Consider the following 24,457-nt stretch of genomic DNA (forward strand, 5'->3'; position numbering starts at 1 on the left):
AATACATAATTAATTATAAATCTCATAATTATTAAAATCTTAAAATTGCATTTATATTTAAGCGTTAGAGAATGAAAATTCTAAACCTTTCGTGATCAAAGAGAGAGAGAGAGCAATCATTAAAAAAACTTCGATTCAATTAGAGCAGGCTCAAACGAAAGGAAGAAGAATTAAGCAGAAACTATTGAGGGAGATTGGAAAAGGCATAAACTATTGAAGAATCATACAGACCCAAACACTATCAGTACCTGTTTGATGAGTGAGAGTGAGAGAGTAGGAAATGAGAGTTCAGGTGGAAGATGCGCTGTGACTGATGAGGGGGATTGAGAGAGAGACGTTGAAAAAATAGTTTTTTGTAGGGGGTGTTGTCCCAATGCAGTCTGAATGCAACCTGTTAACTTGTCCCACATTGTTAAGAAAACATTAATCTTCAAGTTTGCTTATCTATAAAATGATGCATATCCTCTCTCTTTGAAACCAAATGCCTTGCTGTATTGACTCAGGCTCCATACTCGACTAGTCAGGTTAAGCAAATGCTCATATGCAAACTAACTTCTTAAGCCGTTTAAGAGTACTTGAAGTTAAAAAAAAAAATTGAAAACAAAAACATTAAATATAAGAGCAGCTCGCGGCTCGATTTATTATTAGCTCGAGCTCGATTTTTTTGGCTCGCCCTAGAGCTCGACTCGAGCTCGAGTAAAATTTAAACGAGCCAAGCCTGAACAAGGAAAGCTCGCTCAAGCTCGGCTCGTTTACACCCCTAGTTATCACTTTTAGGTATCTGTATCCACATTATACAACTACTATACATATATGTATCGTACGATTACTATCCGCATCCGTGCGGTTAGTGCGATTGTTAAATGTGGTTACTATCAGTTATCTGCATATATATATATATATATATATATATATATATATGAGGTAATGAGTTTTTTGGCCCTTAAAGTTCTAATTCATTCTTGTAGTAAATACAAAAAGGTATTGTCTATAATTGACCATTATTATTCAAATCACACTAGCTAATCATTTTGCCATAAATTATAAATCCGACAAGCATAAAAAAAATAATAATAATATCCGAAATGCAAAACATTAAAAAAAAAAAAAAAAAACGTAAATTAAATCTAAATGTAACACATTCATAATTAAATGTTGATGGCAACAAATCTATTGCACACCATGGCATAAATCCAAATTAGCACCTCTACAAGTACAAATCATGAATCAATTAAATGTAAAATATAATGACAATTGTATTGTAAATAAAATATGACAAAATTATAACTTTCATTACTAATGAATTTCTAAGCAGAGAGAAAGAGATGGTCTAGTCCTTAAATTTGAAGCTTATATATATATAGGGAATGCAGATGCAGTATCCCCTTCAAACTATCACCTAATTGACAATATCCTCTAAACTTTCAATTGTAACAATGTTTTTCCTAAATTACCAAAAAATTGTTAATGTCTCATAATGCCAATAAAAAGACAAAAATGATTTTAAAATTTTGCCAATAAGACAAAAATACCCTTATAAATTAAAAAATAAATAAATAAAATTCTTAAAAAAAAATGAAAAAGTTTTTAAATCTCCGCTACCTGTTTTCTTCTTCTTCTTTTTTTCTTTTTTTTTTTTTTTAAAAAAAAAAAATCTTTTAGTCTTTATTTTAATTATATAAGGGAATTTTCTTCATTAACGGGGATATTAACAATTTTTGGTAGTTTGACAGAACATTATCGCAATTGAAAGTTTGGGGGGAATCATTATTAATGGATGGAAATTTAAGGAGCATAAAGGAGTCAACCATTGTACCCTTGTAGCATATAAGAACAAATTCAATTTCATCACTATTTATGCATTTATTCAATCACCCAAACAAAACCCTATCCATTTGAATATAAATTAGCTACAAACTGATTTATAATTAATTCACACAATCTCATCTAATAAAGTGACATGTGTCCCATAACTATTTAAAAACAAAAAACATATGCGAAGCTTAAGAGACACATGCCACTTTGTAGGTAGTCTCAGCTAACCCTTAGGCGGTACTAATATTTACAATAACTTTCTAATTAAGCTTCTAAGGCAAATGTACGTCCCATACCAACTTGGACTCTACCCCTATTTCGCACCGTGTTGTCTTATTTTCCTTTATCCTATTCTATCACATGAATGATGAATCATTAGTGAGAAAAATCCTCATATTTTTCTAATGTTTTCTTTAATATTTGTAGGAAAAAATGCAAAATTAGTCATTGTGGTTTACCCAATTTACAATTAGCTCCATGTAGTATCAAAATGAACTCAAAGATCCCTGAAGCATGCTAAAAAAACATTTTAGTCCTTATAATCAAATTCCATCCACTAATTTAACAGATTCCGCTAGTGTGACACTGACTTAAATATAACAAGTATCACAATTTTATTGGCTCTAACATTTCACACTATCAGAATCTATTAAGTTAGTGAACGTAATTCGACTATAATGACTAAATTATTTTTTTGGCATACCTCAAGAATTTTTAAGTTCATTTTGATACTACATAGAGTTAATTGTAAATCAGGTAAACCATAAAGGCTGGTTTTGCATCTTTTCCATATTTGTAATAGAAAAAAATCACTAATCAAATCCATCACGCGAGATGGAAGGATCTAAAACTCATCAGCGGTGCTGAGTAGCTCATGTTATACTAATATTATTATATCTTTATCGTCGTCAATTGGTTGGATAGGGCACTTCAAACCCTTTTTTTTTTTTTTTTTTTTTTCTTTCTATTCAATACGAAAAAAAAGATTACATGGAAGCCAAAAACAAGAGGTAGGACTCCTCAACAACAGGTCCAAACAAAAATACAGTGCCTAAAATAAGTACAACAAACTAGGAAATGAGTCAGAAAAGGGAACACTCAGTACATTTATTTTTGACAGATAACTTAAACTCGAAGTTTTATTCCAACACAGTTTTTAAAACTTACGGATAAACAGAAAGCTGCTCTCGAATGCTGAGTTGAACAATCGAAAGTAAATGAATGAAGTTCATGTGTTGTAGGGGGTATATATAGATGATGTAAAAAGGTTAAGATCGACTCTCGATCTACTTAACGCCATACTTAGTGCATTGCTTTTCTGTCCATATGGTTCATGGTTCGTTTTGTCATTTTGCAAAAGTTGCTTACTTTTCTGTCCATGGCTCACTAGTACTCCTACTCTCACGGCTGTTTTTGTCATTTTGCAAAAGTTGCTTACTTTTCTGTCCATGGGTCACTACTCCTACTCTCACGGCTGTTTTATCATTTTTGTAATGCTTTAATTTAGGTCACCGAGAGAAAGAAGATAGTCAATTTTTTTTTTTTTTTAGAGTGAAATTTTGGTATATTAGGGCTTTGAGTTTTGAGTGGTTTTTCTTCCTACTCCTTTATACTCCATCTTTTGTTAGTGAATTTTTTCAGATCGTCTCCGCTAGTAAATGTAGATTTATTAAGCTGAATCACTCAAATCTTGATGTTGTGTGTGATTTATTTATTTTATATTCTGTTCTTTTCTACTTCTTTGGGATCCGTGCACAACAATGCGGCCATGATTATTAGCAATATCCGCATCCGCATAATCTGGTTATTACTTTTAGGTATCCGTATCCACATCATACGACTATTATATGTATTTGTATCGTACGATTAGTATCCGCTATATATATATATATATATAAGGTAGTGAGCATTTTGGGCCTAAAAGTTCTAATTCATGCTTGTAGTAAATACAAAAAGGTATTGTCTATAATTGAACATTATTATTCAAATCACACTAGCTAATCATTTTGCCATAAATTATAAATCCGACAAGCATAAAAAAAATAATAATAATATCCGAAATGCAAAACATTAAAATAAAAAACAAAACAAAAACAAAAACAAAAAACGTAAATTAAATCTAAACGTAGTACATTCATAATCAAATGTTGATGGCAACAAATCTATTGCACACCCTAAAATTAGCACCTCTACAAGTACAAATCATGAATCAATTAAATGTAAAATATAATGACAATTGTATTGCAAAGATAACTACTCAAAGATTGCTTGGATGTGTTGGAATAAATTGGGTCAATCGAAGGACATGGGAGGTTTTGGCTTTCGAGACCTTGAAGTATTCAATCAAGCACTCTTGGCTAAGCAGGGTTGGCGAATAATCCAAAACCCGGAGTCCTTGGTTGGTAAGATTTTCCATGACAAATACTATCCGGGGAGCTCTTTTTTGGATTCAAATTTGCGAAGAAACCCTTCTTATGCTTGGCGGAGCATATGGGGAGGACGATCTCTTTTAACCGAAGGACTTATGTGGCGAGTGGGTGATGGAAAATCTATCAAGATTTGGGAAGACTGCTGGCTCCCTTTGGGCTGACTGCACCCACCTAACCATTAAGGTTCGCATAGTGCCAAGGTATGTGACTTGATCGATCAGGACAGTAGGTGGTGGAATGTACAGAAACTGCGAGGCACATTCTCGGAGATGGAGGTGAAGCAAATCTGTAACCTTGCTATATGCCCTGGACAACAGTCGAATCATGTGGTATGGGGGGGAACCAAAAATGGCGAGTTTTCAGTACGTAGTGCGTACAATATGAGGAAAGCGTCAATGGAAAGGAAGAAGGGCTCCTGTTCATATCTATAGACTTCTAGCAGTACAACTTGGAGAACAATTTGGAACGTGCGAGGATCAAAAGCGCTTCAAATGTTCCTCTGGAAGGCTTGCCAAAACATTCTGCCCACCAAAGCAAACCTGCATCGGAGATGTTGTGCTCCTGACCCGCTGTGTCCAATTTATGGCATCCATGAGGAATAGGTGGGTCATATCCTATGGCACTGTCAATCTGCTAGGGACGTATGGCTGGAGTGCCCGAGAGCTTTGCAAAAATGTGCAGCTGATGATACCACGTTTAGGGAAGTTTTTGAACGTTTACGGGAGAAGCTCAACGAAAACACCTTCCAACTCTTCACCACGGTAGCTCGGCTGATTTGGTTCAAAAGGAATAATTTGATCCATGAAGGAAATTTTCTAGCCCCAACTGCGGTCTTAAAACAAGCATATGAGCAAATTGCGACTTTTGAAAAGGCCAGAGCTTGCCAAACAAATAGCACGACTCCCACTGGGTCATCTCACAGGGTAGACAGATGGACGAAGCCACCGGAGAATGTGATGAAGGTCAATTGGGACGCTTCGGTTTCAAGGGAACTGAACCTGACGGGGGTGGGTGTAATTGTTCGGAACCATGAGGGGACTGTACAAGCTTCTTTTTGTACCTATAAAGAGGTGACTATGGAACCCTCATCGGCGGAATCTATGGCAATGTGGTATGAAAGGGAGGTGTGCAGAAAACTGGGAGCTCAAAATATAATCCTGGAAGGAGATGCTTTAGAGGTGGACCACACCCTGCAACGAGACAGTTTCTGGAGGGGAAGCTACTGCATGTTCATTGAGGAAGCTAAGAGAAATCTGCATATGTTTCCGGGGTGGAGTGTGCACGATGTTGTTAGACAAGCCAATGTAACAGCCCATAATTTAGCACAATTAGCCATTTCCCTTAGGAAGGAGAAGATGTGGATATGAGATTTTCCACCGTGTATCCACGGTAATGTACTTGCCGAGCAAGCTTGCTGATTTATCAATTTGGTGAGTTTTTCTTCAAAAAAAAAAAAAAAAAAAAAAGAAAAAATTATAACTTTCATTACTAATGAATTTCTAAGTAGAGAGAAAGAGATAGTCCAGTCCTTAAATTTGAAGCTTATATATATAAAGGGAATACGGATGCGGTATCTCCTTCAAACTATTACCTAATTGACAATATGCTCCAAACTTTCAATTGTAACAATGTTTTTCCTAAATTACCAAAAAATTGTCAATGTCTCATAATGCCAATTAAAAGACAAAAATGATTTTAAAATTTTGCCAATAAGACAAAAATACCCTCAAAATTCAAAAAATTAAAAATTAAAAAAAAAAATTCTTAAAAAAATTAAAAAGTTTTTAAATCTCCGCTACCTATTTTTTCTTTTCTTTTCTTTTCTTTCTTTTTTTTTTTTAAAAAAAAAAAAGAAAACACACACATTTTTCTTTTTTATTTTAATTATATAAGGGAATTTTCGTCATTCATTATTAATTGGGTGGTAATTTAAGGACCATAAAAGAGTCAACCATTGTACCCTTGTAGCATATAAGAACAAATTCAATTTCCACACTATTTATGCATTTATTCAATTGCCCAAAACAAAACCCTATCCATTTGAACATAAATTAGCTACAAACTGATTTATAGTTAATTCATACAAACTCATCTAATAAAGTGACATGTGTCCCATAACTATTTAAAAACAAAGAAACATGTGTGAAGCTTAAGATACACATGCCACTTTGTAGGTAGTCTCAAATGACCCTTCGGCGGTACTAATATTTACAATAACTTTCTAAGCTTCTAAGGCAAATGTACGTCCCATACCAACTTGAACTCTACCCCTATTTCGCACCGTGTTGTCTTATTTTCCCCTATCCTGTTCTATTACATGAATGTGTTACGTGATTGCGTAACTGACCGAGAACTCGAGCTTCGACAAGATAAGAAACTCTACCCCTATTTCGCACCGTGTTGTCTTATTTTCCCCTATCCTGTTCTATTACATGAATGTGTTACGTGATTGCGTAACTGACCGAGAACTCGAGCTTCAACAAGATAAGAAGCAGGATCTTGCTTCTTATTCTTACCTATGGTGCTAACTTGGGAAAATTAGCGTAGGAAATTGGAGGTTCCTGGGCCTCTTTCAAACAATAGAGTTTGAGAATATAATTTGCATGCCTTCTTATTAAAAGATCTCCTCTTTAAATAGAGGAAACTAAATCTTCTTGGAATTGAGTTCTAGAACTTAGAATTCAACTCCTACAATGACACTTACTCATTCACGTAGAATTCAATCCAATGAGGATTATTTGTAATTTAAACTAATAGAGATAACCTAAGATTTGAAAACAAGATAACTTGATAAGTGCTGCACTATTATCTAATGCAATACATATCCTAACTCAATTTAAATAAAAGACTCCAACTAATAATAAGATAAAGCAAAGCATAAACCTAAGGATGCTATATCTTAATTAAAAGACTCTAACTAACGAATCCAGCATGCAAGACTCCTTCTCACTTTCCAATACTTCCTCTCATAACAGAATGATAAATCATTAGTGAGAAAAATCCTCATATTTTTCTAATGTTTTCTTTAATATTTGTAGGGAAAAATGCAAAAGTAGTCATTGTGGTTTACCTAGTTTACAATTAGCTCCATGTGGTATCAAAATGGACTCAAAGATGCCTAAGGCATGCTAAAAAAACAATTTAGTCTTCCTCCTGGGTATGAGGATAAACTGCTTAGCCCGTCAGGGGTGAAAGCTCCTGGATTACCTGGTAACTGGTTCTGGCGGGTGGGGTCAATTACCCGTAGGAGTTTGATTAACAGTGAGGATTGTTGTACAGTATGCGTTTGCGACGTGCAATTAATCTGAGTAAAGTTCTCCTACGTTATCAAAAAAAAAAAAACAATTTAGTCTTTATAGTCAAATTCCGTCCACTAAATTTAACAGATTCTGTTAGTGTGATACTGACATAAATATGACAAGTATCACAATTTTATTGGCTCTAACGTTTCACACTATCATAATCTATTAAGTTAGTGAACGTAATTTGACTGTAATGACTAAATTGTTTTTTTGGCATACCTCAAGAACCTTTAAATTCATTTTGATATTACATAGAGTTAATTGCAAATCAGGTAAACCATAGAGACTGATTTTGCATTTTTTCCATATTTGTAATAGCAAAAAAATCACTAATCAAATCCATCAAGCGAGATGGAAGGGTCTAAAACTCATCAGCGGTGCTGAGTAACTCATGTTATACTAATATTATTATATCTTTATCGTCGTCAATTGATTGGATAGGGCACTTCAAACTTTTTTTTTTTTTTTTTCTTTCTATTCAATACGAAAAAAGATTACATGGAAGCAAAAAACAAGAGGTAAGACTCCTCAACAACAGGTCCAAACAAAAATACAGTGCCTAAAATAAGTACAACAAATTAGGAAAATAGTGAAAAGGGAACACTCAGTACATTTATTTTTGACAGATAACTTAAACTTGAAGTATTATTCCAACAGAGTTTTTAACTATTTTATTTTATTTTTTTTTCTCCTAGTACCTGAAATTTACAAAGTCTTCTTATGTAACAAGGGGTCAGAAATGACTTGGGGCTTAAAATCTGGCTTCAAATAATTAGCAAGCAACTCTGCATACATCTCATACCGGGCAGTCATTCGGAAGCCCCACTTGTCTTTTAGCTGCCTGCAAAGGTTAAGATCCATGTCTGAGATCAACAATCCATCCCTGTTGCGGGAAAGAGATGGAGTGCAAGAAGCATCTGGGGCACTAAAATGGCTGGATCCATAAAAGTGCCCAAAATCTGCATGTTGTGGCTTTCCATCACCCGAAGTGAATGGATTGGGGAATATCTCAGTCCCTACTCGGTTGATTGACCCAACAAAGTAACTGTTTGCCATTGCAGCATTTCGGGCCTGTAAAACCAAAAGATAGTATGTCAATTTCAAGTATTTCTATTTAGTAGTCTCTTGTACAACTACCATATACTTGAATGATGTTGCATTAAAAATCAGCCATTCGATCAGAGCTTGTAAAATAAAAAAACACAAGCTAGTTTTTACAGTCACGTCATCCAATTGTACATGAATCTATTAAATAGCATAACTCCTCAAGTTCTTATTGAGAAATTATGTTACATCTACAATACCATTATCAAAATATAATTGCAACATGAAGAAGCTTTTGATATATCATGTTATTTACTGCTAAGAAGACTTGTGGATGGAACCCATCTCAAAAGAACATGAAGCTGCTATTTAACTATCATTATTCCTAATGTCAAGGTGCCAAAGTTTAAAGAAAGCATAACCATCTCAGAAGCAAAATCAAGATTCAAAAGAGAGAAATCCATCACATGAAAGTGAATTTTTATAATAAAGAAAATGGATAGAGAATGACCTCGATGGGCCACCTTGGTTCACTGAGTTCGCCAAGGGTTGAAAACAATTTCTGCACCGTTCAAGCCGAAAGCTATCCAATTCAAAGGATGGTGCCTCCTGTAACAGATATTAACACCGATCTCTCCATAAGCCGTCTCAAAAACGGGATGCCCTGTGTTGCCTTCCATATAATACGTGCTCTCATTGAAGTCCCCGACTCTTGGTATATGGTTCTGCCAAAAAAAGCTAACTTCATTATGTACTCCAAAATTATTTAGCTTACTTTCCGATGTTTGCCAATTATGTTGCCGTGATTTCCAATTATAACAGCAGTGTTCCAAAGAGTCTCTCCATGATTGACATCCCTCTCAAGAATTGAACTTATAATGACCATATTATATTTAAGTGCAAGATCCTGAAGAAATCATGTTGATTCCCCATCTACAGGCTCTGCAAATTCACACTGCCTCTTCTCTCGCGTACAAAAGGCAAATGGCATCATCCATGCTTCCTGTATTAATTTTTTAAAAGAAATGTTACAATTTCAGACTTGAGATGGAAGTGAATCAATAAAAGTATTTCGAGCCACATGCCATGACTTACTTGCAGGCATAATATGTTGACTCCTGAAGAACCGGCCGCCTCGATGATTGGCTTTAGTTTCTAAAAGATAGCCCTCTTTTGGTCCAGAAAGGGGGCAGTTGTTGGAAGAGATTTAGAGTTCTGAATAAGACCAACCCTAACAACTCTAGGTGCTCTCAATAATTCTTTGTCAGCGTGAAAGCAAAAGGCCTGAAAAGATTAATATGAAAATTCATCAACAATGTAACAGCAATTATTTAAGGATTATCATCTGATACTAATAACATGCATATGTTGCATGTAGAATTCCTAAAAAGTCCTGTCTCCACATTGTACAACAAAATCATATTTCTTCATCCCACATTATGTGTTTTCCTTTTTAGTCTGTCCCAAACTAGATGAAAGTTTCTAATAATGAAAGGGTATCCATTTATCTTCCTATGAACCCATCTTTTCCCAAATTTGAACTTACCTATTTTAAAATTTGAAACTACATTTCTTGCCCTGTCTAAAACCATTTGAGCAGTGTTTGTTTCCTTAAAATGCATGCGATTTGTAAACTTTCAAAAACTGTGGGACGGATGGAGTATACTTGAATAAAAATTCTAAAACTGAACCACCAAAGCAACAGGCAGGACAAATGCCTACCTGAAGGTCAAAATCATGTTCTGAAGAGAGAGCTTTAGCGGATTCTGGGAGAACTATCGTATCAATTGCCCTTCCACAATCAAGCCCAAGTAGCAAGCGGCTGACTTCCAGCAAAATTGTGATAAAGTTTTAAGAAAATATCCCAAAATGTGTACATGTGGTGAATGCACAACTTCCATCACAATTACAGAAATTTTAAAGTTGTGCATAAGCAAGGAGAACAGGTTAACTTAACCCCCCCACCCCACCCCCGAAAAACAAGAAGAAAAAGATCAAGTAGAAATTAAAACACAAAACAAAGAATGAACTAAAATTACATTCCATGTTTTCGAAGGATTCATATCTGATAAATATATTCAACAAGTGAACGAAACACAGAGAATGGAACTTTTAATAGATTAATAATCCCAAATTCTTGCTAAAACTACTTCCTTAATGTATTCCTTTCTTGTATGGACTTTTCAACACTAGCAAAGTACTCATGTCAAACAGGGGTGCTACACAAAAGAAAAAAAATAATAATAAAAAATAAAAAAAATAAAAAAAATAAAAAAATAAAATAAAACTTCATTTTACTCTATACATATTGAAGACTTGCATATTTCGGCTATCCAATTATGCTCCTTGGGCCTAAATTCTACAATTTGGCGAGTAGACAAATCTAAAGTACAGAAAAGCTCTTACAGGCAACATGCTCAATGCAACACCACAAATATTCGACTATGATCTACAAATTGTGGATAATTGAGTTCAAATGCATGCATGGATGTTACTTTCGTGATTGTTTAACAGTAAAAGGATGTCAGAACTAATATACAAATGTCCACATAGTCGACCATATTTAATTCCGCTCAGCTAACTATACATATAGGTCCCATAAATTCTGGAATTCTGGTAGCCAGGTTAGCATTGAGATGGTTGGTTTCTCACATCATCAAAACTAGTCGGACAAAACTGAGTCTTTCTACAGTTGGTTAAACAGATATGGTCCATAGTATGGTTGCTTCTAGTCCTTGTGCTAAATTTAGAAAGACTTATTTCCCACCTGATCTTTCTGGGCCGATTTTCACTGCAGAGGAACCAAATCCTTTATCGAAGAGTTTTGCTTTCTGGGTTCAGTTTACACGGCCACAACAATTGCAGATATATATAAAAACCAAATCCTCCAAATCAAAATTCTAAATTTTTTAAAAAAACTCCAAATTTATACTGGGTTTGCAACCAAATCCACGAATTTCAGTTCATTCAATAAAACCAATACTTTCTTATTTCAGTTCATTCAATAAAACAATTACTTTCTTAATCGTTCCAAATAAACTAGTCGCTGATATAAGGAATCGCCAAGTTTGAAAACACTGAAGCACACTGTAAGTGCAATAGTACAGAGAGTTCACAAAACGAAATTGATCAAACAAAGTTTCGGATCAGATTCAAACCCGTTGACAGATACATATATATCGAAAACTTAGCTCCAGCTGATAAACCCAGAAAAAAATTAGTGAAAATGGGGGGGAAAAAGAAGAAGTTAATGACCTGGAAGATCTCAGGCTTGAGATTTGCGTTCAGGAGAGCGTGAAGTGACTCGTACCCACAAATGGAACCGTCTTTCAGGGACTTGCTTTCTTCTACGCCTTCTCCATTTTCAGCTTCAACGTCCTGGTTTTTCTCCATTTCTTTCTTTTAGTTCTTGCACGCAGAGATAGAGGCAGAGAATGGTGGTGGAAATGGAATGAGTATGACTCGGACGACGAAGACGATTTGTCTCTCTGAATAATATTATAATAGTAAAAACTTTGAAGCGTGGGCTATTGGAAATTATCTAAAGTGGTTGGTTGCAGAGTAGCGGTCGTGGGTGCGGCAAATGGACCTGTTGCAGTTTTTTGTTTTTAAATATATATATTTTTTTTTTTGAACTTTTCAATACGAGAAAAGAAAAAAACAAAATGAAAATTACATGAAATACAATACAAAGGGGAAAAGGCTATTATTAAAATCGTTGAGAATTTGTCAAATAAATGGCTTGATCGTCAAAGTAACAGGTACATTAAAGAAGGTAGCAAAAGTAGGTAAAGTTCTGTAAACAGAACAAATTATGAACCACTAAGGAACATGAAGGGATATGATGGCCTTAAGACCCTTCAACTCCATCTGAATTCCTAATGCAGGAGACACAGAAACAAGACATGACCCTCGAAATATCCTTCAACCTTCTCTGAATTTGGGCAAATGGGTAATGCAATTTTGCGAGTTAAAAATCGTAAAAATTGTGTTGTTTGAAAATGTGTTTTTTAAAAGTTGTGGATTGAAAATAAAAAATAAAAAATAAAGTATGTTTTTAAATTGCAGGTAAGTTAGTGTTTTTAAAAACGAATGACTTTAAGTTACACTGCAAATTTAGAAGTCAAATCACATTTTTTTTTTTATCACATGCTTGACTATGCTTAAAAATTTACAATCTCAAAATTTGTTTTTGGTTCTTTTGAGAATCTAGTTATCATTTGGTTATTTCATCACAAATATATTGTTGAAGTAGCAGATTCAGGAGCTATCAAATGGGCTCGTTATATTTAGTTTTTCTCTAAAAAACTTATAAAATTCATGAAAATACCCATCTAACAAACTCCATTTTCTACTTTATATTTAACTTACCATAGATGCTCTCTACATTCTAAGAGCCAAAATGCTGAAGTTATATAATTTTTTAAGCTTAATTTTTACCCTCCTCTTTCTTGATTGGTTTAAAACTAATAAGATATATAATAATATTTAACTAAAATAGAGAAAGGCATATGTTTGACTCATTCTCTAAATTTGATAAAATGAATTTTTCTCCTCAAATTTTACTTTTATTTGAAAAGTCTATTGTAAATACTCTAAACTCCACAAGAAGAACTTTTGATCAACATTTGTATACATACGGTTGGGCAAAACCCACCTACTATCTTCTTGATTTGAGGGGTTGTGATTCACCCAACGCTGGCATGATTAGCACGCCAGGCAAAAAACCTTTTTTTTTAATATTTTAATTAAAAAAAAAAAAATTGGCACGCCAGCATTCTGTTTTACTTCACCCTGATTTGAGAGGTTATCAAGCCAACTTGTGCTGCCAGCTGATTGGCTGCTGATAGGCCTCGACTTGGGGCTGGTAACATGATTTTCAATTCTAAGTAAGTTGGGTGTGTAAAGCTTCATCATCTAAATATAGTAAAGAGAAAGAAAGACACGGAGTTAGGGTAGTTTGACCAATGACCTACGTCCACAAATCAAAGGTTTTTCTTGACTACGTCTTTCCTTATTCATTTGATTGTATACACGACTCTATATATAGAAAAAGAGTTTGAATGTAACAAGTCTCTTTTACTTCTACATTAACCAACCATATTGTAATCATTGTTTCTTGAATTCTTGTAACTCTTGTCTTAATACACTCCCATAAACCCAATGGTAGATCATGTACGTTGAGGTTTTATCCTGAACATCAAAGGGTTGAGAAAAATGGCTTTTATGATTTGAATTGGAACATTGGCTGTTACCGTAATGGGAAAACAGCTACTTTTGGCCAACATTGGCTACTTTTGGTCTGAACTTGGATGATAAGCATGCTCCGACAATGAAGCATATGTTCAATCCAACGGTTACGCATTAAGGAAGAGTGATTGAGAAGAAAGAAAGAGACATTATCCATAAATACCGAATTTTAATTTGTAATCCATGAAAATGAGCTTCCTCATTGTACGACCTCTCCGCATTACCTGGAAATGATAAAACAAACAATTAGCAACTAATACCTACCATTCTTATCAAGATCCTAAGCCAAACACAAAAAAGGGCACCGTAACAACTTTAACATATATACTAACCAAAATGACATTACTATAATACAACTAAAAATGAACTAACTAGAAATAACAACAAACATCATCAATGCAATATGTATCTCTTACAAAGTCCATAGGAAATAATATATTAAACAACATTTGACGCAAAAACAATACTAAAAGCAATCAAATATATCACCAAACCAACGAAGATAAAACAAATTGCAACAAGAGTTGCAATATATATATATATATATATATATACACCAATTTTAATGCAATATTCAAAACCCAAAAAAAAAAAAAAAAAAAAAAATTGCATTATCTGATCCATTCCTTACCGACGATCTCACCACCAAACGGGTTGGGGAGTCTTTGTCCGGCACATCCTTAACTCGAGTCATCTCAAACGCGGACCTCGAGTGCATCATGGACTCAAGCTGACAAAAAGGGGTCTCATACATCAAATTAATATGCACTCACATTTACATTATTTGATTTTGTTTACCCGTTTACGTTCTTTTTTCACATTCTCATTTTCTTTTTTTCCCAAATATTCATATTCATTTGTTAGATATTAGAGACCCTAGTTAAATAAAAGTAAATCTAGCTAGGGTAAGTAGTCTTTTTTGTTTTTGTTTTTGTTTTTGTTTTTTTTTTTTTTTTTTTCTCCTTTTGTTGGAATTTTTGGTCGTATAACATTTATAAAATTTAATAGGGCAAAACCTAAACAATATACAAGTCCAAATTTAAATGCATTTATTATTATATATCATTAAACAAATAAAATAAATAAATCTAAGTTAATTACAAGTTGTAAAAATATAACAATCAAAACCACATGGTTGTTCATATATACCAAATGCCAAATAACAATCATAACACATAGCACAAATCACCTAATTAATTAACAAATTAACAATAATTAACTATCTCAAACAAATCAAAATTTAAATAATTAACACAAAAAATCAGTATATATATATATAAAAAAAAAATTGAAATGCATATATATATATATATACACACTGTGAGGAGCTCTTGTAGGAGCTAGATGCGGAGGGAGAGAGGATGATAGCCTAAGATGGCAGAGAGAAGGACGTACGGCCGGCGGGTTTAGTTACGGAGGAGACTTCATGAGAGAGACTATACGGGCTGGGTGGAGAAGAGAAAAAAAAAAAAAAAAAAAAAAAACCTTCAGCTTCAGGTAGAGAATGGCGGAAGAAAGGAGAAAGAAGGAGAAAAAAGAAAGGAGAAAAAGGAGAAAAAAAGGAAAGAAGGAGCTGGCGGTCGAAGGAGGGAAAGAAAAGAAAGAAAAAAAAATTCAAGTGCCTCAATTAATGAGACATGGCTCGCACACTTTTGTGGGGTTGTGGTGACGGGCTCGCCTTCCCAAGCAGTAGCTATAGCTCAAACCGGACATTCCACAGCAGGTGGGAACCCCGATGATAACGCCCAATGAGGAAAACTACACTGGTCGCCCCTTCCCACCTTTTTAATTAGAAAAAAAAAAAAAATGAGGCATGGCACGCTGCAGGGGGAGATGGGACATATGCGAGCGGGGGTTGGCTCGAGGGGGATCCTGCCATATGTGGCACGTCAGAATAGGGCTGACGTGCCACACAGCAATAAATTTTAAAAAATATTTAATATATTTAAATATTTACTTTAATTATTTACTTTATAAATATATAAATAATTAAATAAAATACATTACATTAAAATAAATAAATTAAAATTTTGTTAGTAATTAATATATTAAGAAAAGTAGAGGCTTAGAGAAAATTAAGAAATCTAATTATTTTGATTTAATTAATTGTGGATACTTAACTAGCTTGTGGGGTTCTAACACACAAAAGGTTGATATAACTTTGAATAATTTAGTATGACAAACCAAATTTTATTAATATTTGAATTGTCTTTTGAATAAAACTATGGTAATATAGTTAGGAAATTGCCAGACATGCAGTACTCAATGTTCATAAAATTGTATGATTTTCTCTCTAATGCATTTATATTATCAAATTCATAAGATAGCATGTCATCACCAAAAGATGTTTAGGACATTGACTGATAAGATAAGTGTATGTCTCTCTCATTGTGCAGGCTGCACGCAGCTAGCAATTAGATTGCTTTAATGTAGGAGAATGGCATTCAAAGTAAAATTAAAAGAATTAAAAAAGAAAGAATTGATAAATTAAAAATCAATTTTCCAACCATCTTTTAACAATTCCCATATAGTGGGGATCAGTGATAAATATACTAAATTAATTTGCAGAATGAAGGGATTAAATATGTCGTATATGTTTATGATTATTTCTTCAAGTAAGTAGTTATTTTCAAAAGGGTCTCTCTCTCTCTCTCTCTATATATATATATAATAATAATAATAATAATAATAATAATTATATAATTAGTAGAATTAATTAATGGAAGGAAGCATGCATGTATGCATCATGATCATTATATAATTAACTTAACTTTATTAATTATATAGCTTATAGCATGTACATGCAATATATTTAATTCTAATGAGAACAATAATTAATTAGAGAGAGAGAGAGAGAAAAAAAAAAAAAACCAAGGATTGATAATTCGGTTCACATTATATAATAATTTTATTATATATATATAGTTTAAACTAGCTATATATATAATTAATTTTGATAAGATAAACATATAAGAAAAAAAAAAATTCAAAACCGAAAGGTCATGCCCAAGCCGGGTGTTCTACATGCCCTTGTTGCGTGTCATGCTTGTTATAGACAATGGAATATTTCAAAGTATGACTGATATTTCATGCTTAATAAATTCAGCTTTGTGCATGAATCAACTTATGCACAAGTTGAACAATTAAATATAGATATTCCCAATCGATTGAATACAAAGAGTTTGCTTTGTGGTTGAATTATTTTATTAAAGAACTGCAAATTCAAGGTTCCACCAACTAAACTTGCCAAAGCAACAACTTGTTTAGTGCTTTAATTAACATATTGAAGGATCCCAGCAGTCCGACTAACCAATGTTCCTTCCCATCAAATTTGTAGTTGAAAAAGCTCTTTGAAGTTTGAAAGCCATTTTTTATTTAAAACCACCAAAAACCTTATAATTAGAATATTAAAGTAATATTGTTAAAAATCGGGAAAACCGGAACCGGGTGCATATATAATTATATATATAAAACAATATATTTTAATATTTTATATTAATAATTTAATATATATATATTAATATTTTTTTTTGGGGGGTTTTTTTGCCATTTACCACTTAGGATTCATTTCAGTTCACGCCTCTCTTCTTCCTTCCGGTGGCCTCTCTCTCTCTCTCTCTTTTTGTCCATACATAATACATAATACTACGGGTTGACACCCCTAGTATTTTGGCCAAGACAAGGAAGGCATCCCTCCGGACCAGCAGCACCTCATCTTCACCGACAAGCAGTTGAAGGACGGGCGTACCCTCGCCGACTATAACATTCAGAAGGAGTCCATCCTCCACCTTGTCCTCCGCCTCCGCGGTGGTCAACTCTAATTGATTTTCGTTTCCCTTATGCTTTTGTTGTGGTCTTGTGCATGGGTGCTACTGATTAAGCCTGCCTTGTAATGAAATATCAACCAATCCATGATTCATCTCAAGACAACAAAGCATTAGATTTACAGCCACAGCGGCAACAGTTCAGTCTTAAAAGCATAGTTCAGTCGCCGTCGCCGGAGCCAAATGTGGAAATTACGGTTATGGTGAAGAAGCCAGGTGGGAAATTCACAGAGTAGTGGTGGATCCGGTGGAGAAACAGTTGATGAAGTTCGTGAGCTAAGGATTGTGATAGAGGAGGAAGCTGAAATTCATGGCCGGCCACCCATTTTGACCAACGGGTACCCTTTGTTTTTTATTTTTTATTTTTTATTTAGTTTTTTAAAGTTTTTTACTTGTTTTAATATTTTTAATTTTTTAATTATTAGTTTTTTTATATTTTTTAGTTCCTAAATAATTGCTTATTATTTTTTTTAAAAAAAAATCCTTTCTTTTTTTTTTTTTTTTTTTTTTTTCGGTTTGCGTGCAGCTTTTGATAATCCATGTCATTATGTCTTATACAGACACCAACAATATATACCACGACTGCGAGCGCACAATCAGATAACGTAATAATTACAATTAATCATTTGTTTTTTCTAAGTGTAGATTTAGTAGCTGTCACATCATTAAATTACATAAGAGTCAGTCTACTTAAACAACATTACTCAACATACTAATGTTGCAATGACTTTCATGGGTGTGTTCATGATTCGATCAATAAATTACTGTTGAACTTTGGACAAAGGAGTTGGAATTGACGCTATTTAATTATAATTAGCCTTTAATTACACATGTACATCCATATAGTTTATCTTTTACGAGGCCCAATTTTCAAGTTTAATTATTCACCAGACTTCTATCACACATTTTTCTGTGTTTAATCTCTAGGTTACAAACACCTTTATGCGCTTTTTTTGTTTCAACATTTATATATCCTTTCAAGTTCAACCTTAATTATTTGAGATACTCTTTTCTTTTCTTTTCTTTTCTTTTTTTAATGAAAAATAAAATATCCTTAATACCACAAGTTACTTTTATACTATAAGAACTTGTAAGAATTATAAGCCTTCATCTTAAATCAACTCGAATTACTTCTAAGATGGAGTTAACCACATTAACAATCTTAACCTGGGTGGTGTGGTTCTTCAGCACTACCAAATTTTTAAAAAAGCCTTTAAAATATATGTTTTTATGAGTATTTTCCTTGCAAAATTTATTGTTTCCATCTCCCCTCAAGTTTTAGTTCTGTCCTTCTATACCCTTTTTTAGACATAAAGAAAATCAATGATGGTGAATATCAATTGTATCCCTCACGTTCCTAACAACAATTGAATAACTTGGTATTAAAGCTCTTGGATCAAGGCTTGTAAAAAAAAAAAAACTGATTCAAATGCTGATTTTTACTACTACATCATCCAGTTGTATAAAAGTCTACTAAATAGCATTACTCGTCAATTCTTATTGAGAAAATATGTTACATCTACAAGACCATTATTAGAATGAAAAATGCATAATTCTGGTAACAAGTTACTCATATTTTAATGCATGAAAAATCTATAATAAGTATATTATATTTAATAGTCATAGCTAGCTCTTAACCGCTTCTCAATAGGCTTGTCACTGTTCTGGAGGACATATAGTACAAAACCAGTACCCTAAATATTGTTGCATATTGACTGAGCTCGACTCGGGTGGCTCACGCTGCTAATGACATCCATCCTAGTAATCACTAATCAAATATGGTTGCTCTGGTCAAAATACAAACATTGAATCTAAGGCCGAAATATAAACACAGATCTTTGAACCATTGGGTCAAGCCCATATATATACATGTGTCCACCATCCTTTTAGGATGACACACACCATATGCTCAATTATTATAAACCATATAATAAATATAATCATTTGAAGTATTTATAAGCATTTGATAAAATCATAAGGCTCATGACATAATTTCTTAATTGAACAAAAGAAATTAAAGTATGCTCAGTTTTAGGGCTAACAAATTTTTACATGACCTACAAACTTGGCACAAAATTTGTGGGCGGAGTGGAGGTTTGGCATAAAAGAGTTCAGGTCATAAACAGGTCAACCTGCTTGACTCGTTTATGAAATTATGGATATTTTTTATATAATAAATACATGTTGGAACAGGTCAAACATGTCAATCAGGCCATGATTGGATCGCAATGGGTCAAATGAGTTATGTTTGGTTAGGTCAAACAGGTTAAACATGTCGCATCTAGGTCTAAACGGGTCAAACAAGTTGACTTGTTTGTAACCTGTTTATTAAATGGGTCATGTCGGGTCATTCTCGGGTCGTGTCAAGATTGAAGGGTTTGACCCGTTTAATTAAACGGGTTGTGTTCTGGTTGATCGTTAATAGGTTGGTGAGTCAAGTGGGTTGAACCGAACCGAACCAAACCCGCCAACTTGAATTCCAGCCCTACTCAATTCTTCGGTATAATGTGTAGTGAAATAAAACTGTCATGTAAGCATTTGCTTACCTTAGGCAATTCTCTTCACTCTTAGACATCTTAATCTTCAAATCACAGCAAATCGAACTCTAGTGTTAGACACATTCTACGCTGGAAATCTTAATATTGAATGTAAAACCTTAATCATGCAGTTAAAATCCTAATAACAGTTACTACCTTCATCAATCATTTGATGTCGAGGGTCGAACGTTAGCTATGCTTACATTGATCGTTTGGCCTTGGGGTGGAATGTTCAATGGCTGCGAGGAACTATAATCTATTAAGAATCTCCTCCTACACCCTATTCAAAAACTTAAACAAGAGCTCTAGAGATCTTAGAAGCACTGAAAATATCATACATTATATTATGCACATACATTTTAATCAAGCATGACTTTGTATATTTATTTTAATAAGACATCAAAGGTACAAGCTTAATTTGCTTTCTTAATTGAAAATCTGTTGTTAGCCAACCAAAGAAAAGTGTTTTAAGGCACTGAAATATAGATGCTTTAACACTGTTCTGACTTAAAAAGAAAACCATCTTTAAGGTTTACATTATAGATGAAAGAAGTAAACTTTCTTTTTGTAAAAATGCCAACTTTATTACTACATGTGAAATGAAAACAACTACTCGTACGTGTTTAAGTACCAAAATCACAATATTAATCATGTATAAAAACTGAGTATTAAGATTGGGTTAGCTTGGCTCCCTTAATTAACACAATATAGAAGCTTCTCCAACAATAGAGGAATAAAACCTCCAAGTTTGCCCATTTCTCTTTCTCTCTCTCTCTTTGTCTCTCTAAGGCTTGGCATGCGAAAATGGGACGACATTGGACCTATGGTTTATTCTAGGTCTTTAAATAGGACACAAGGGCGTACAAAAAGTTAAAACTCTTTAAATATTGCTCATGTAGATGTCATCAACCGTTTGATAAGAAAGATCGAACGTTCATGAGGAAACTTTGTTTGTTCGAGAGAAAATTTCGAACGTTCGATAAAACATAACTTTATTTTGGAACATTTATTTTGTTAAAATATATATTCTTCATGATTAATTTGCATTTTGTAAATAGTTCGTTGGAATTCTTTTGTACGTGAATAAACTAAGGATCTAGCTTTGTAAGTTATCATTATCGCTTAAATAAATATATTTGTATATGTATTTATTTTCAAGGTATTACAGACAAATTGGCAGGTTGGGGTTATAGAGGAGAGGTTCAATGTGTTCTTTGTATGCAGAGCATAGAACACTTGTTCTTTGGTTGTAGGTTTAGCAAGAGACTTTGGCTTGACTTATTGAGGAAAAGAATGCTGTATAGCCCTCCTCCATCTGGGAATAATCTCAAAGGAATGGAAAGCAAGATTTAAGGGTTGTTGTTTTGCAAACTCTCTTGGTGCATGTGCTGCTGTCTACCACTTAGGCGTAGACTTGAAGAAAAATTGCTCCTTGATGTTACTTGGGGTGTGGAAAAAATAAAAAAAATAAAGAGAGAGACTTAAGAGGCAAAGGAAAATTTAGGAGAAGTGTCTTAAACTTTTGATTGTAGATATTTGTCAGCAGTGGGGTGCATGTGTCCACTGTGATTCTGCATGCGCATATTGTTGCTGGCTAGAAAATTTGGGTGTAATGTTGGTTATTTGTTTGTATTGTTGGCTAGCTTGGTGATCTTGCTAGCTTTTAGATTTTGTGTACATTTGTTTTGAGTAATGAAATTTAGACCAACATCTAAAAACAAAGGGAAAATTCTTCCAGATAGACAACATTTTCTAATGCCTAATTGTTTGAGTGATTAGAAACAAATTAATCAAATGATATTAGATGTGGTCACATGGGGGATCGGAGGTTTAATTAGTCGACGTACCAAAGCTTTGCGAGCCACATCATTGTCTTAAATTAATCAAATGATGTATGTTATTAAAAAAACATGGGCTTCTCACATGTTAAGGAATATATATATATATATATATATATATATATATATATATATATATATAAAGCATATATTATTGAGAGCGTCTTTGATGAGGCTGTTGTACAAAATGGGACTTTAGTGCCACCAATTAGAAGATGACATCTCAGTACATTGTATTAAATTTACACCTAAATAAAAGGCACACCTAAATAAAAGGCACAACCACACTTGATTCAAACCAAATAATAAACAAAAACAATTTTTAAAATAAAAACAAAATTAAGAAATTAGGAAGGGTGGCTGTGCAGCCACTCCAGCCAATGGGGGTGGCCGCCAGCCATCCCCAACAAGTTATGGGGTAGCGTGCGTACACCCCCATGGCCTGGGGTGGCAGCCAACCACCCAATGGTGGTTGATCTCTTATTATTACAAAGCATTTTTAATTTTTTTTTTTTTAATGGATTAAACCTGATATAATCAGGTGGTTTGGTTTTATTTTGTTACTATGTTCCATACTGAGGTGGTAACCTCTCATTAGTGGGCACAAAAGGGTTGTTTTGTGCAACTTCCCCATATAAGTTATTCTCCATTTTATTATATGACTATAAGTTTGTAGCAATTTTTTGTCCGTTTGTGGGTAGAGGTTTTTCTTTTTGTGGTCGAGGGAAGAAAAGAAATGTTATACATACATACATACTCTCACAATTTTAAGTGCATATTTTTTTAATATTATCATTAAATTTTAAACAAATTATTATTAAATTTTGAATCTATATATCGATAATTCTCATTGCCAAATCAACATGTGTACTTAACTTATCAAAATAAGACTGTTTAGCATTTCTGGAGGAAAAAGTCCCCGCCAACAAAAGCCAAGACAAACATTCTCACATTAATTGTACCAAATATAGGGAACCAAATGGGTCCCGTGGAAGACTAGAAGTAGCAGCACCCAACTCACAGTCGATTCTAGATAATGATATTCAAAGAGAAATATAGAAACAGATCATTGGGGCCCACACAATTCACAAACTCTCACTAAGAGAAGAACAAGACAGCAATTAAAGCAACTTACCATGCAAGACAATTAAAGAACACAAAAGCAGCAGCAAATCACACCAGAAATATTAAAGTGTTATTCAAAGAGAAATATAGAAACAGATCATTAGGGACCACAACATTCACAAACTCTCACTAAGAGAAGAACAAGACAGCAATTAAAGCAACTTACCATGCAAGACAAAGAACACAAAAGCAGCAGCAAATCACACCAGAAATATTAAAGTGTTGGAAAACAAAAAACCAAACCATTAAGGTCGGTCTTTGCCAAATCTACGCAAGTGACCTCCCGAAAAGTCGCAGACGAACAATCATGATAAATTTTGCCCCTGTTCCTCTCTTGCACTTGTACTCATAAAACTTGATTTTCTGTCCTTGGCTCAGCTTCTTTTGACGAACGAATCGGCGCCACCCCCCCCTGAGATGCCATCTTTCACCAGCGGTTTTTTTCAAACGCATTGGCAAGGGAGTCATGTCAGGGTCATAGAACAGAGATTCATCGTTTGAAGGACAACCAAAAGCTGCGGAACGGATTTTGGAAACATATGACCGCCGCAAATAGAGCTTTTTTAAATCATTTATTGACAAGTCCTTCTCGAACAGCAGTTGAGGCTGAAAATTGGTGTGCATGCATTTCACACATGCTATAGCGTTCGCATGATCACATGCACATACATCTCCTGGTGTTGCAGCCATGGTGGATCGATCTGATCACTTTCTGCCAGAGGAAAAAGAACAAAAGTAATAATAATTGATCACTGCTTTTGAATAACAATAGAGAGAGAAGGAGGTTTGGAAAAATGACTTTTTCTCTTTACCTTATTATCATCATTAGAGACTTGAAAACTACCTTAATTGAGAATTTATAATATCCCTACTGTAAAGTACTAAGGATAATATAAATTCCTTTATATATATTTAGGCTAAGGGATTGATCAAATTATTGGAGAACCAAACACCCTCTGACCTGTGCCTCCGACTGGAAATATGAGTGTGAAATACCCCTCTTTAATTTGTATTAAATCCTTGCAATTGTTATATATAGTTAACTGGCAACCAATGCAAAACTAAAACATATACTTTAAAAAAAAAAAAAAAATCATTCTTTAAACGACTCAATTATAAATCCAAAGCAAAAATTTATGTTACCGATGGATATTCAATCTTGATAATTTAAATTATAAATCAAGATGGATAAAGTTTTTTGTTTTCAAAGTTAGTATGGAAAAAATTATTCTACCTGGATCTATCAAAATGATATGTGTTTAAAGAGCAAGTGAGAGTTCAGTTGAGAAGAAA

At 33.8% G+C, this 24,457-nt stretch overlaps 1 protein-coding gene and 1 pseudogene across 1 annotated transcript; one reads left to right on the forward strand and one right to left on the reverse strand.

The window, feature by feature from the left end:
• Nucleotides 1–4,355: 4,355 nt before the first annotated feature.
• Nucleotides 4,356–5,611, forward strand: LOC132177991 (uncharacterized). The gene is made up of 2 exons (XM_059590461.1): nucleotides 4,356–4,444; nucleotides 4,882–5,611. Exons 1-2 carry the CDS (start codon nucleotides 4,356–4,358, stop codon nucleotides 5,609–5,611), a joined length of 819 nt encoding a protein of 272 aa, XP_059446444.1.
• Nucleotides 5,612–8,201: 2,590 nt separating this feature from the next.
• On the reverse strand, nucleotides 8,202–12,059 carry LOC132179444 (beta-ureidopropionase-like; annotated as a pseudogene).
• Between the last annotated feature and the right edge of the window lie 12,398 nt (nucleotides 12,060–24,457).

Source organism: Corylus avellana, chromosome ca4 (genome assembly GCF_901000735.1).
Source record: "Corylus avellana chromosome ca4, CavTom2PMs-1.0".
NCBI classification, from domain to species: Eukaryota; Viridiplantae; Streptophyta; class Magnoliopsida; order Fagales; family Betulaceae; genus Corylus; species Corylus avellana.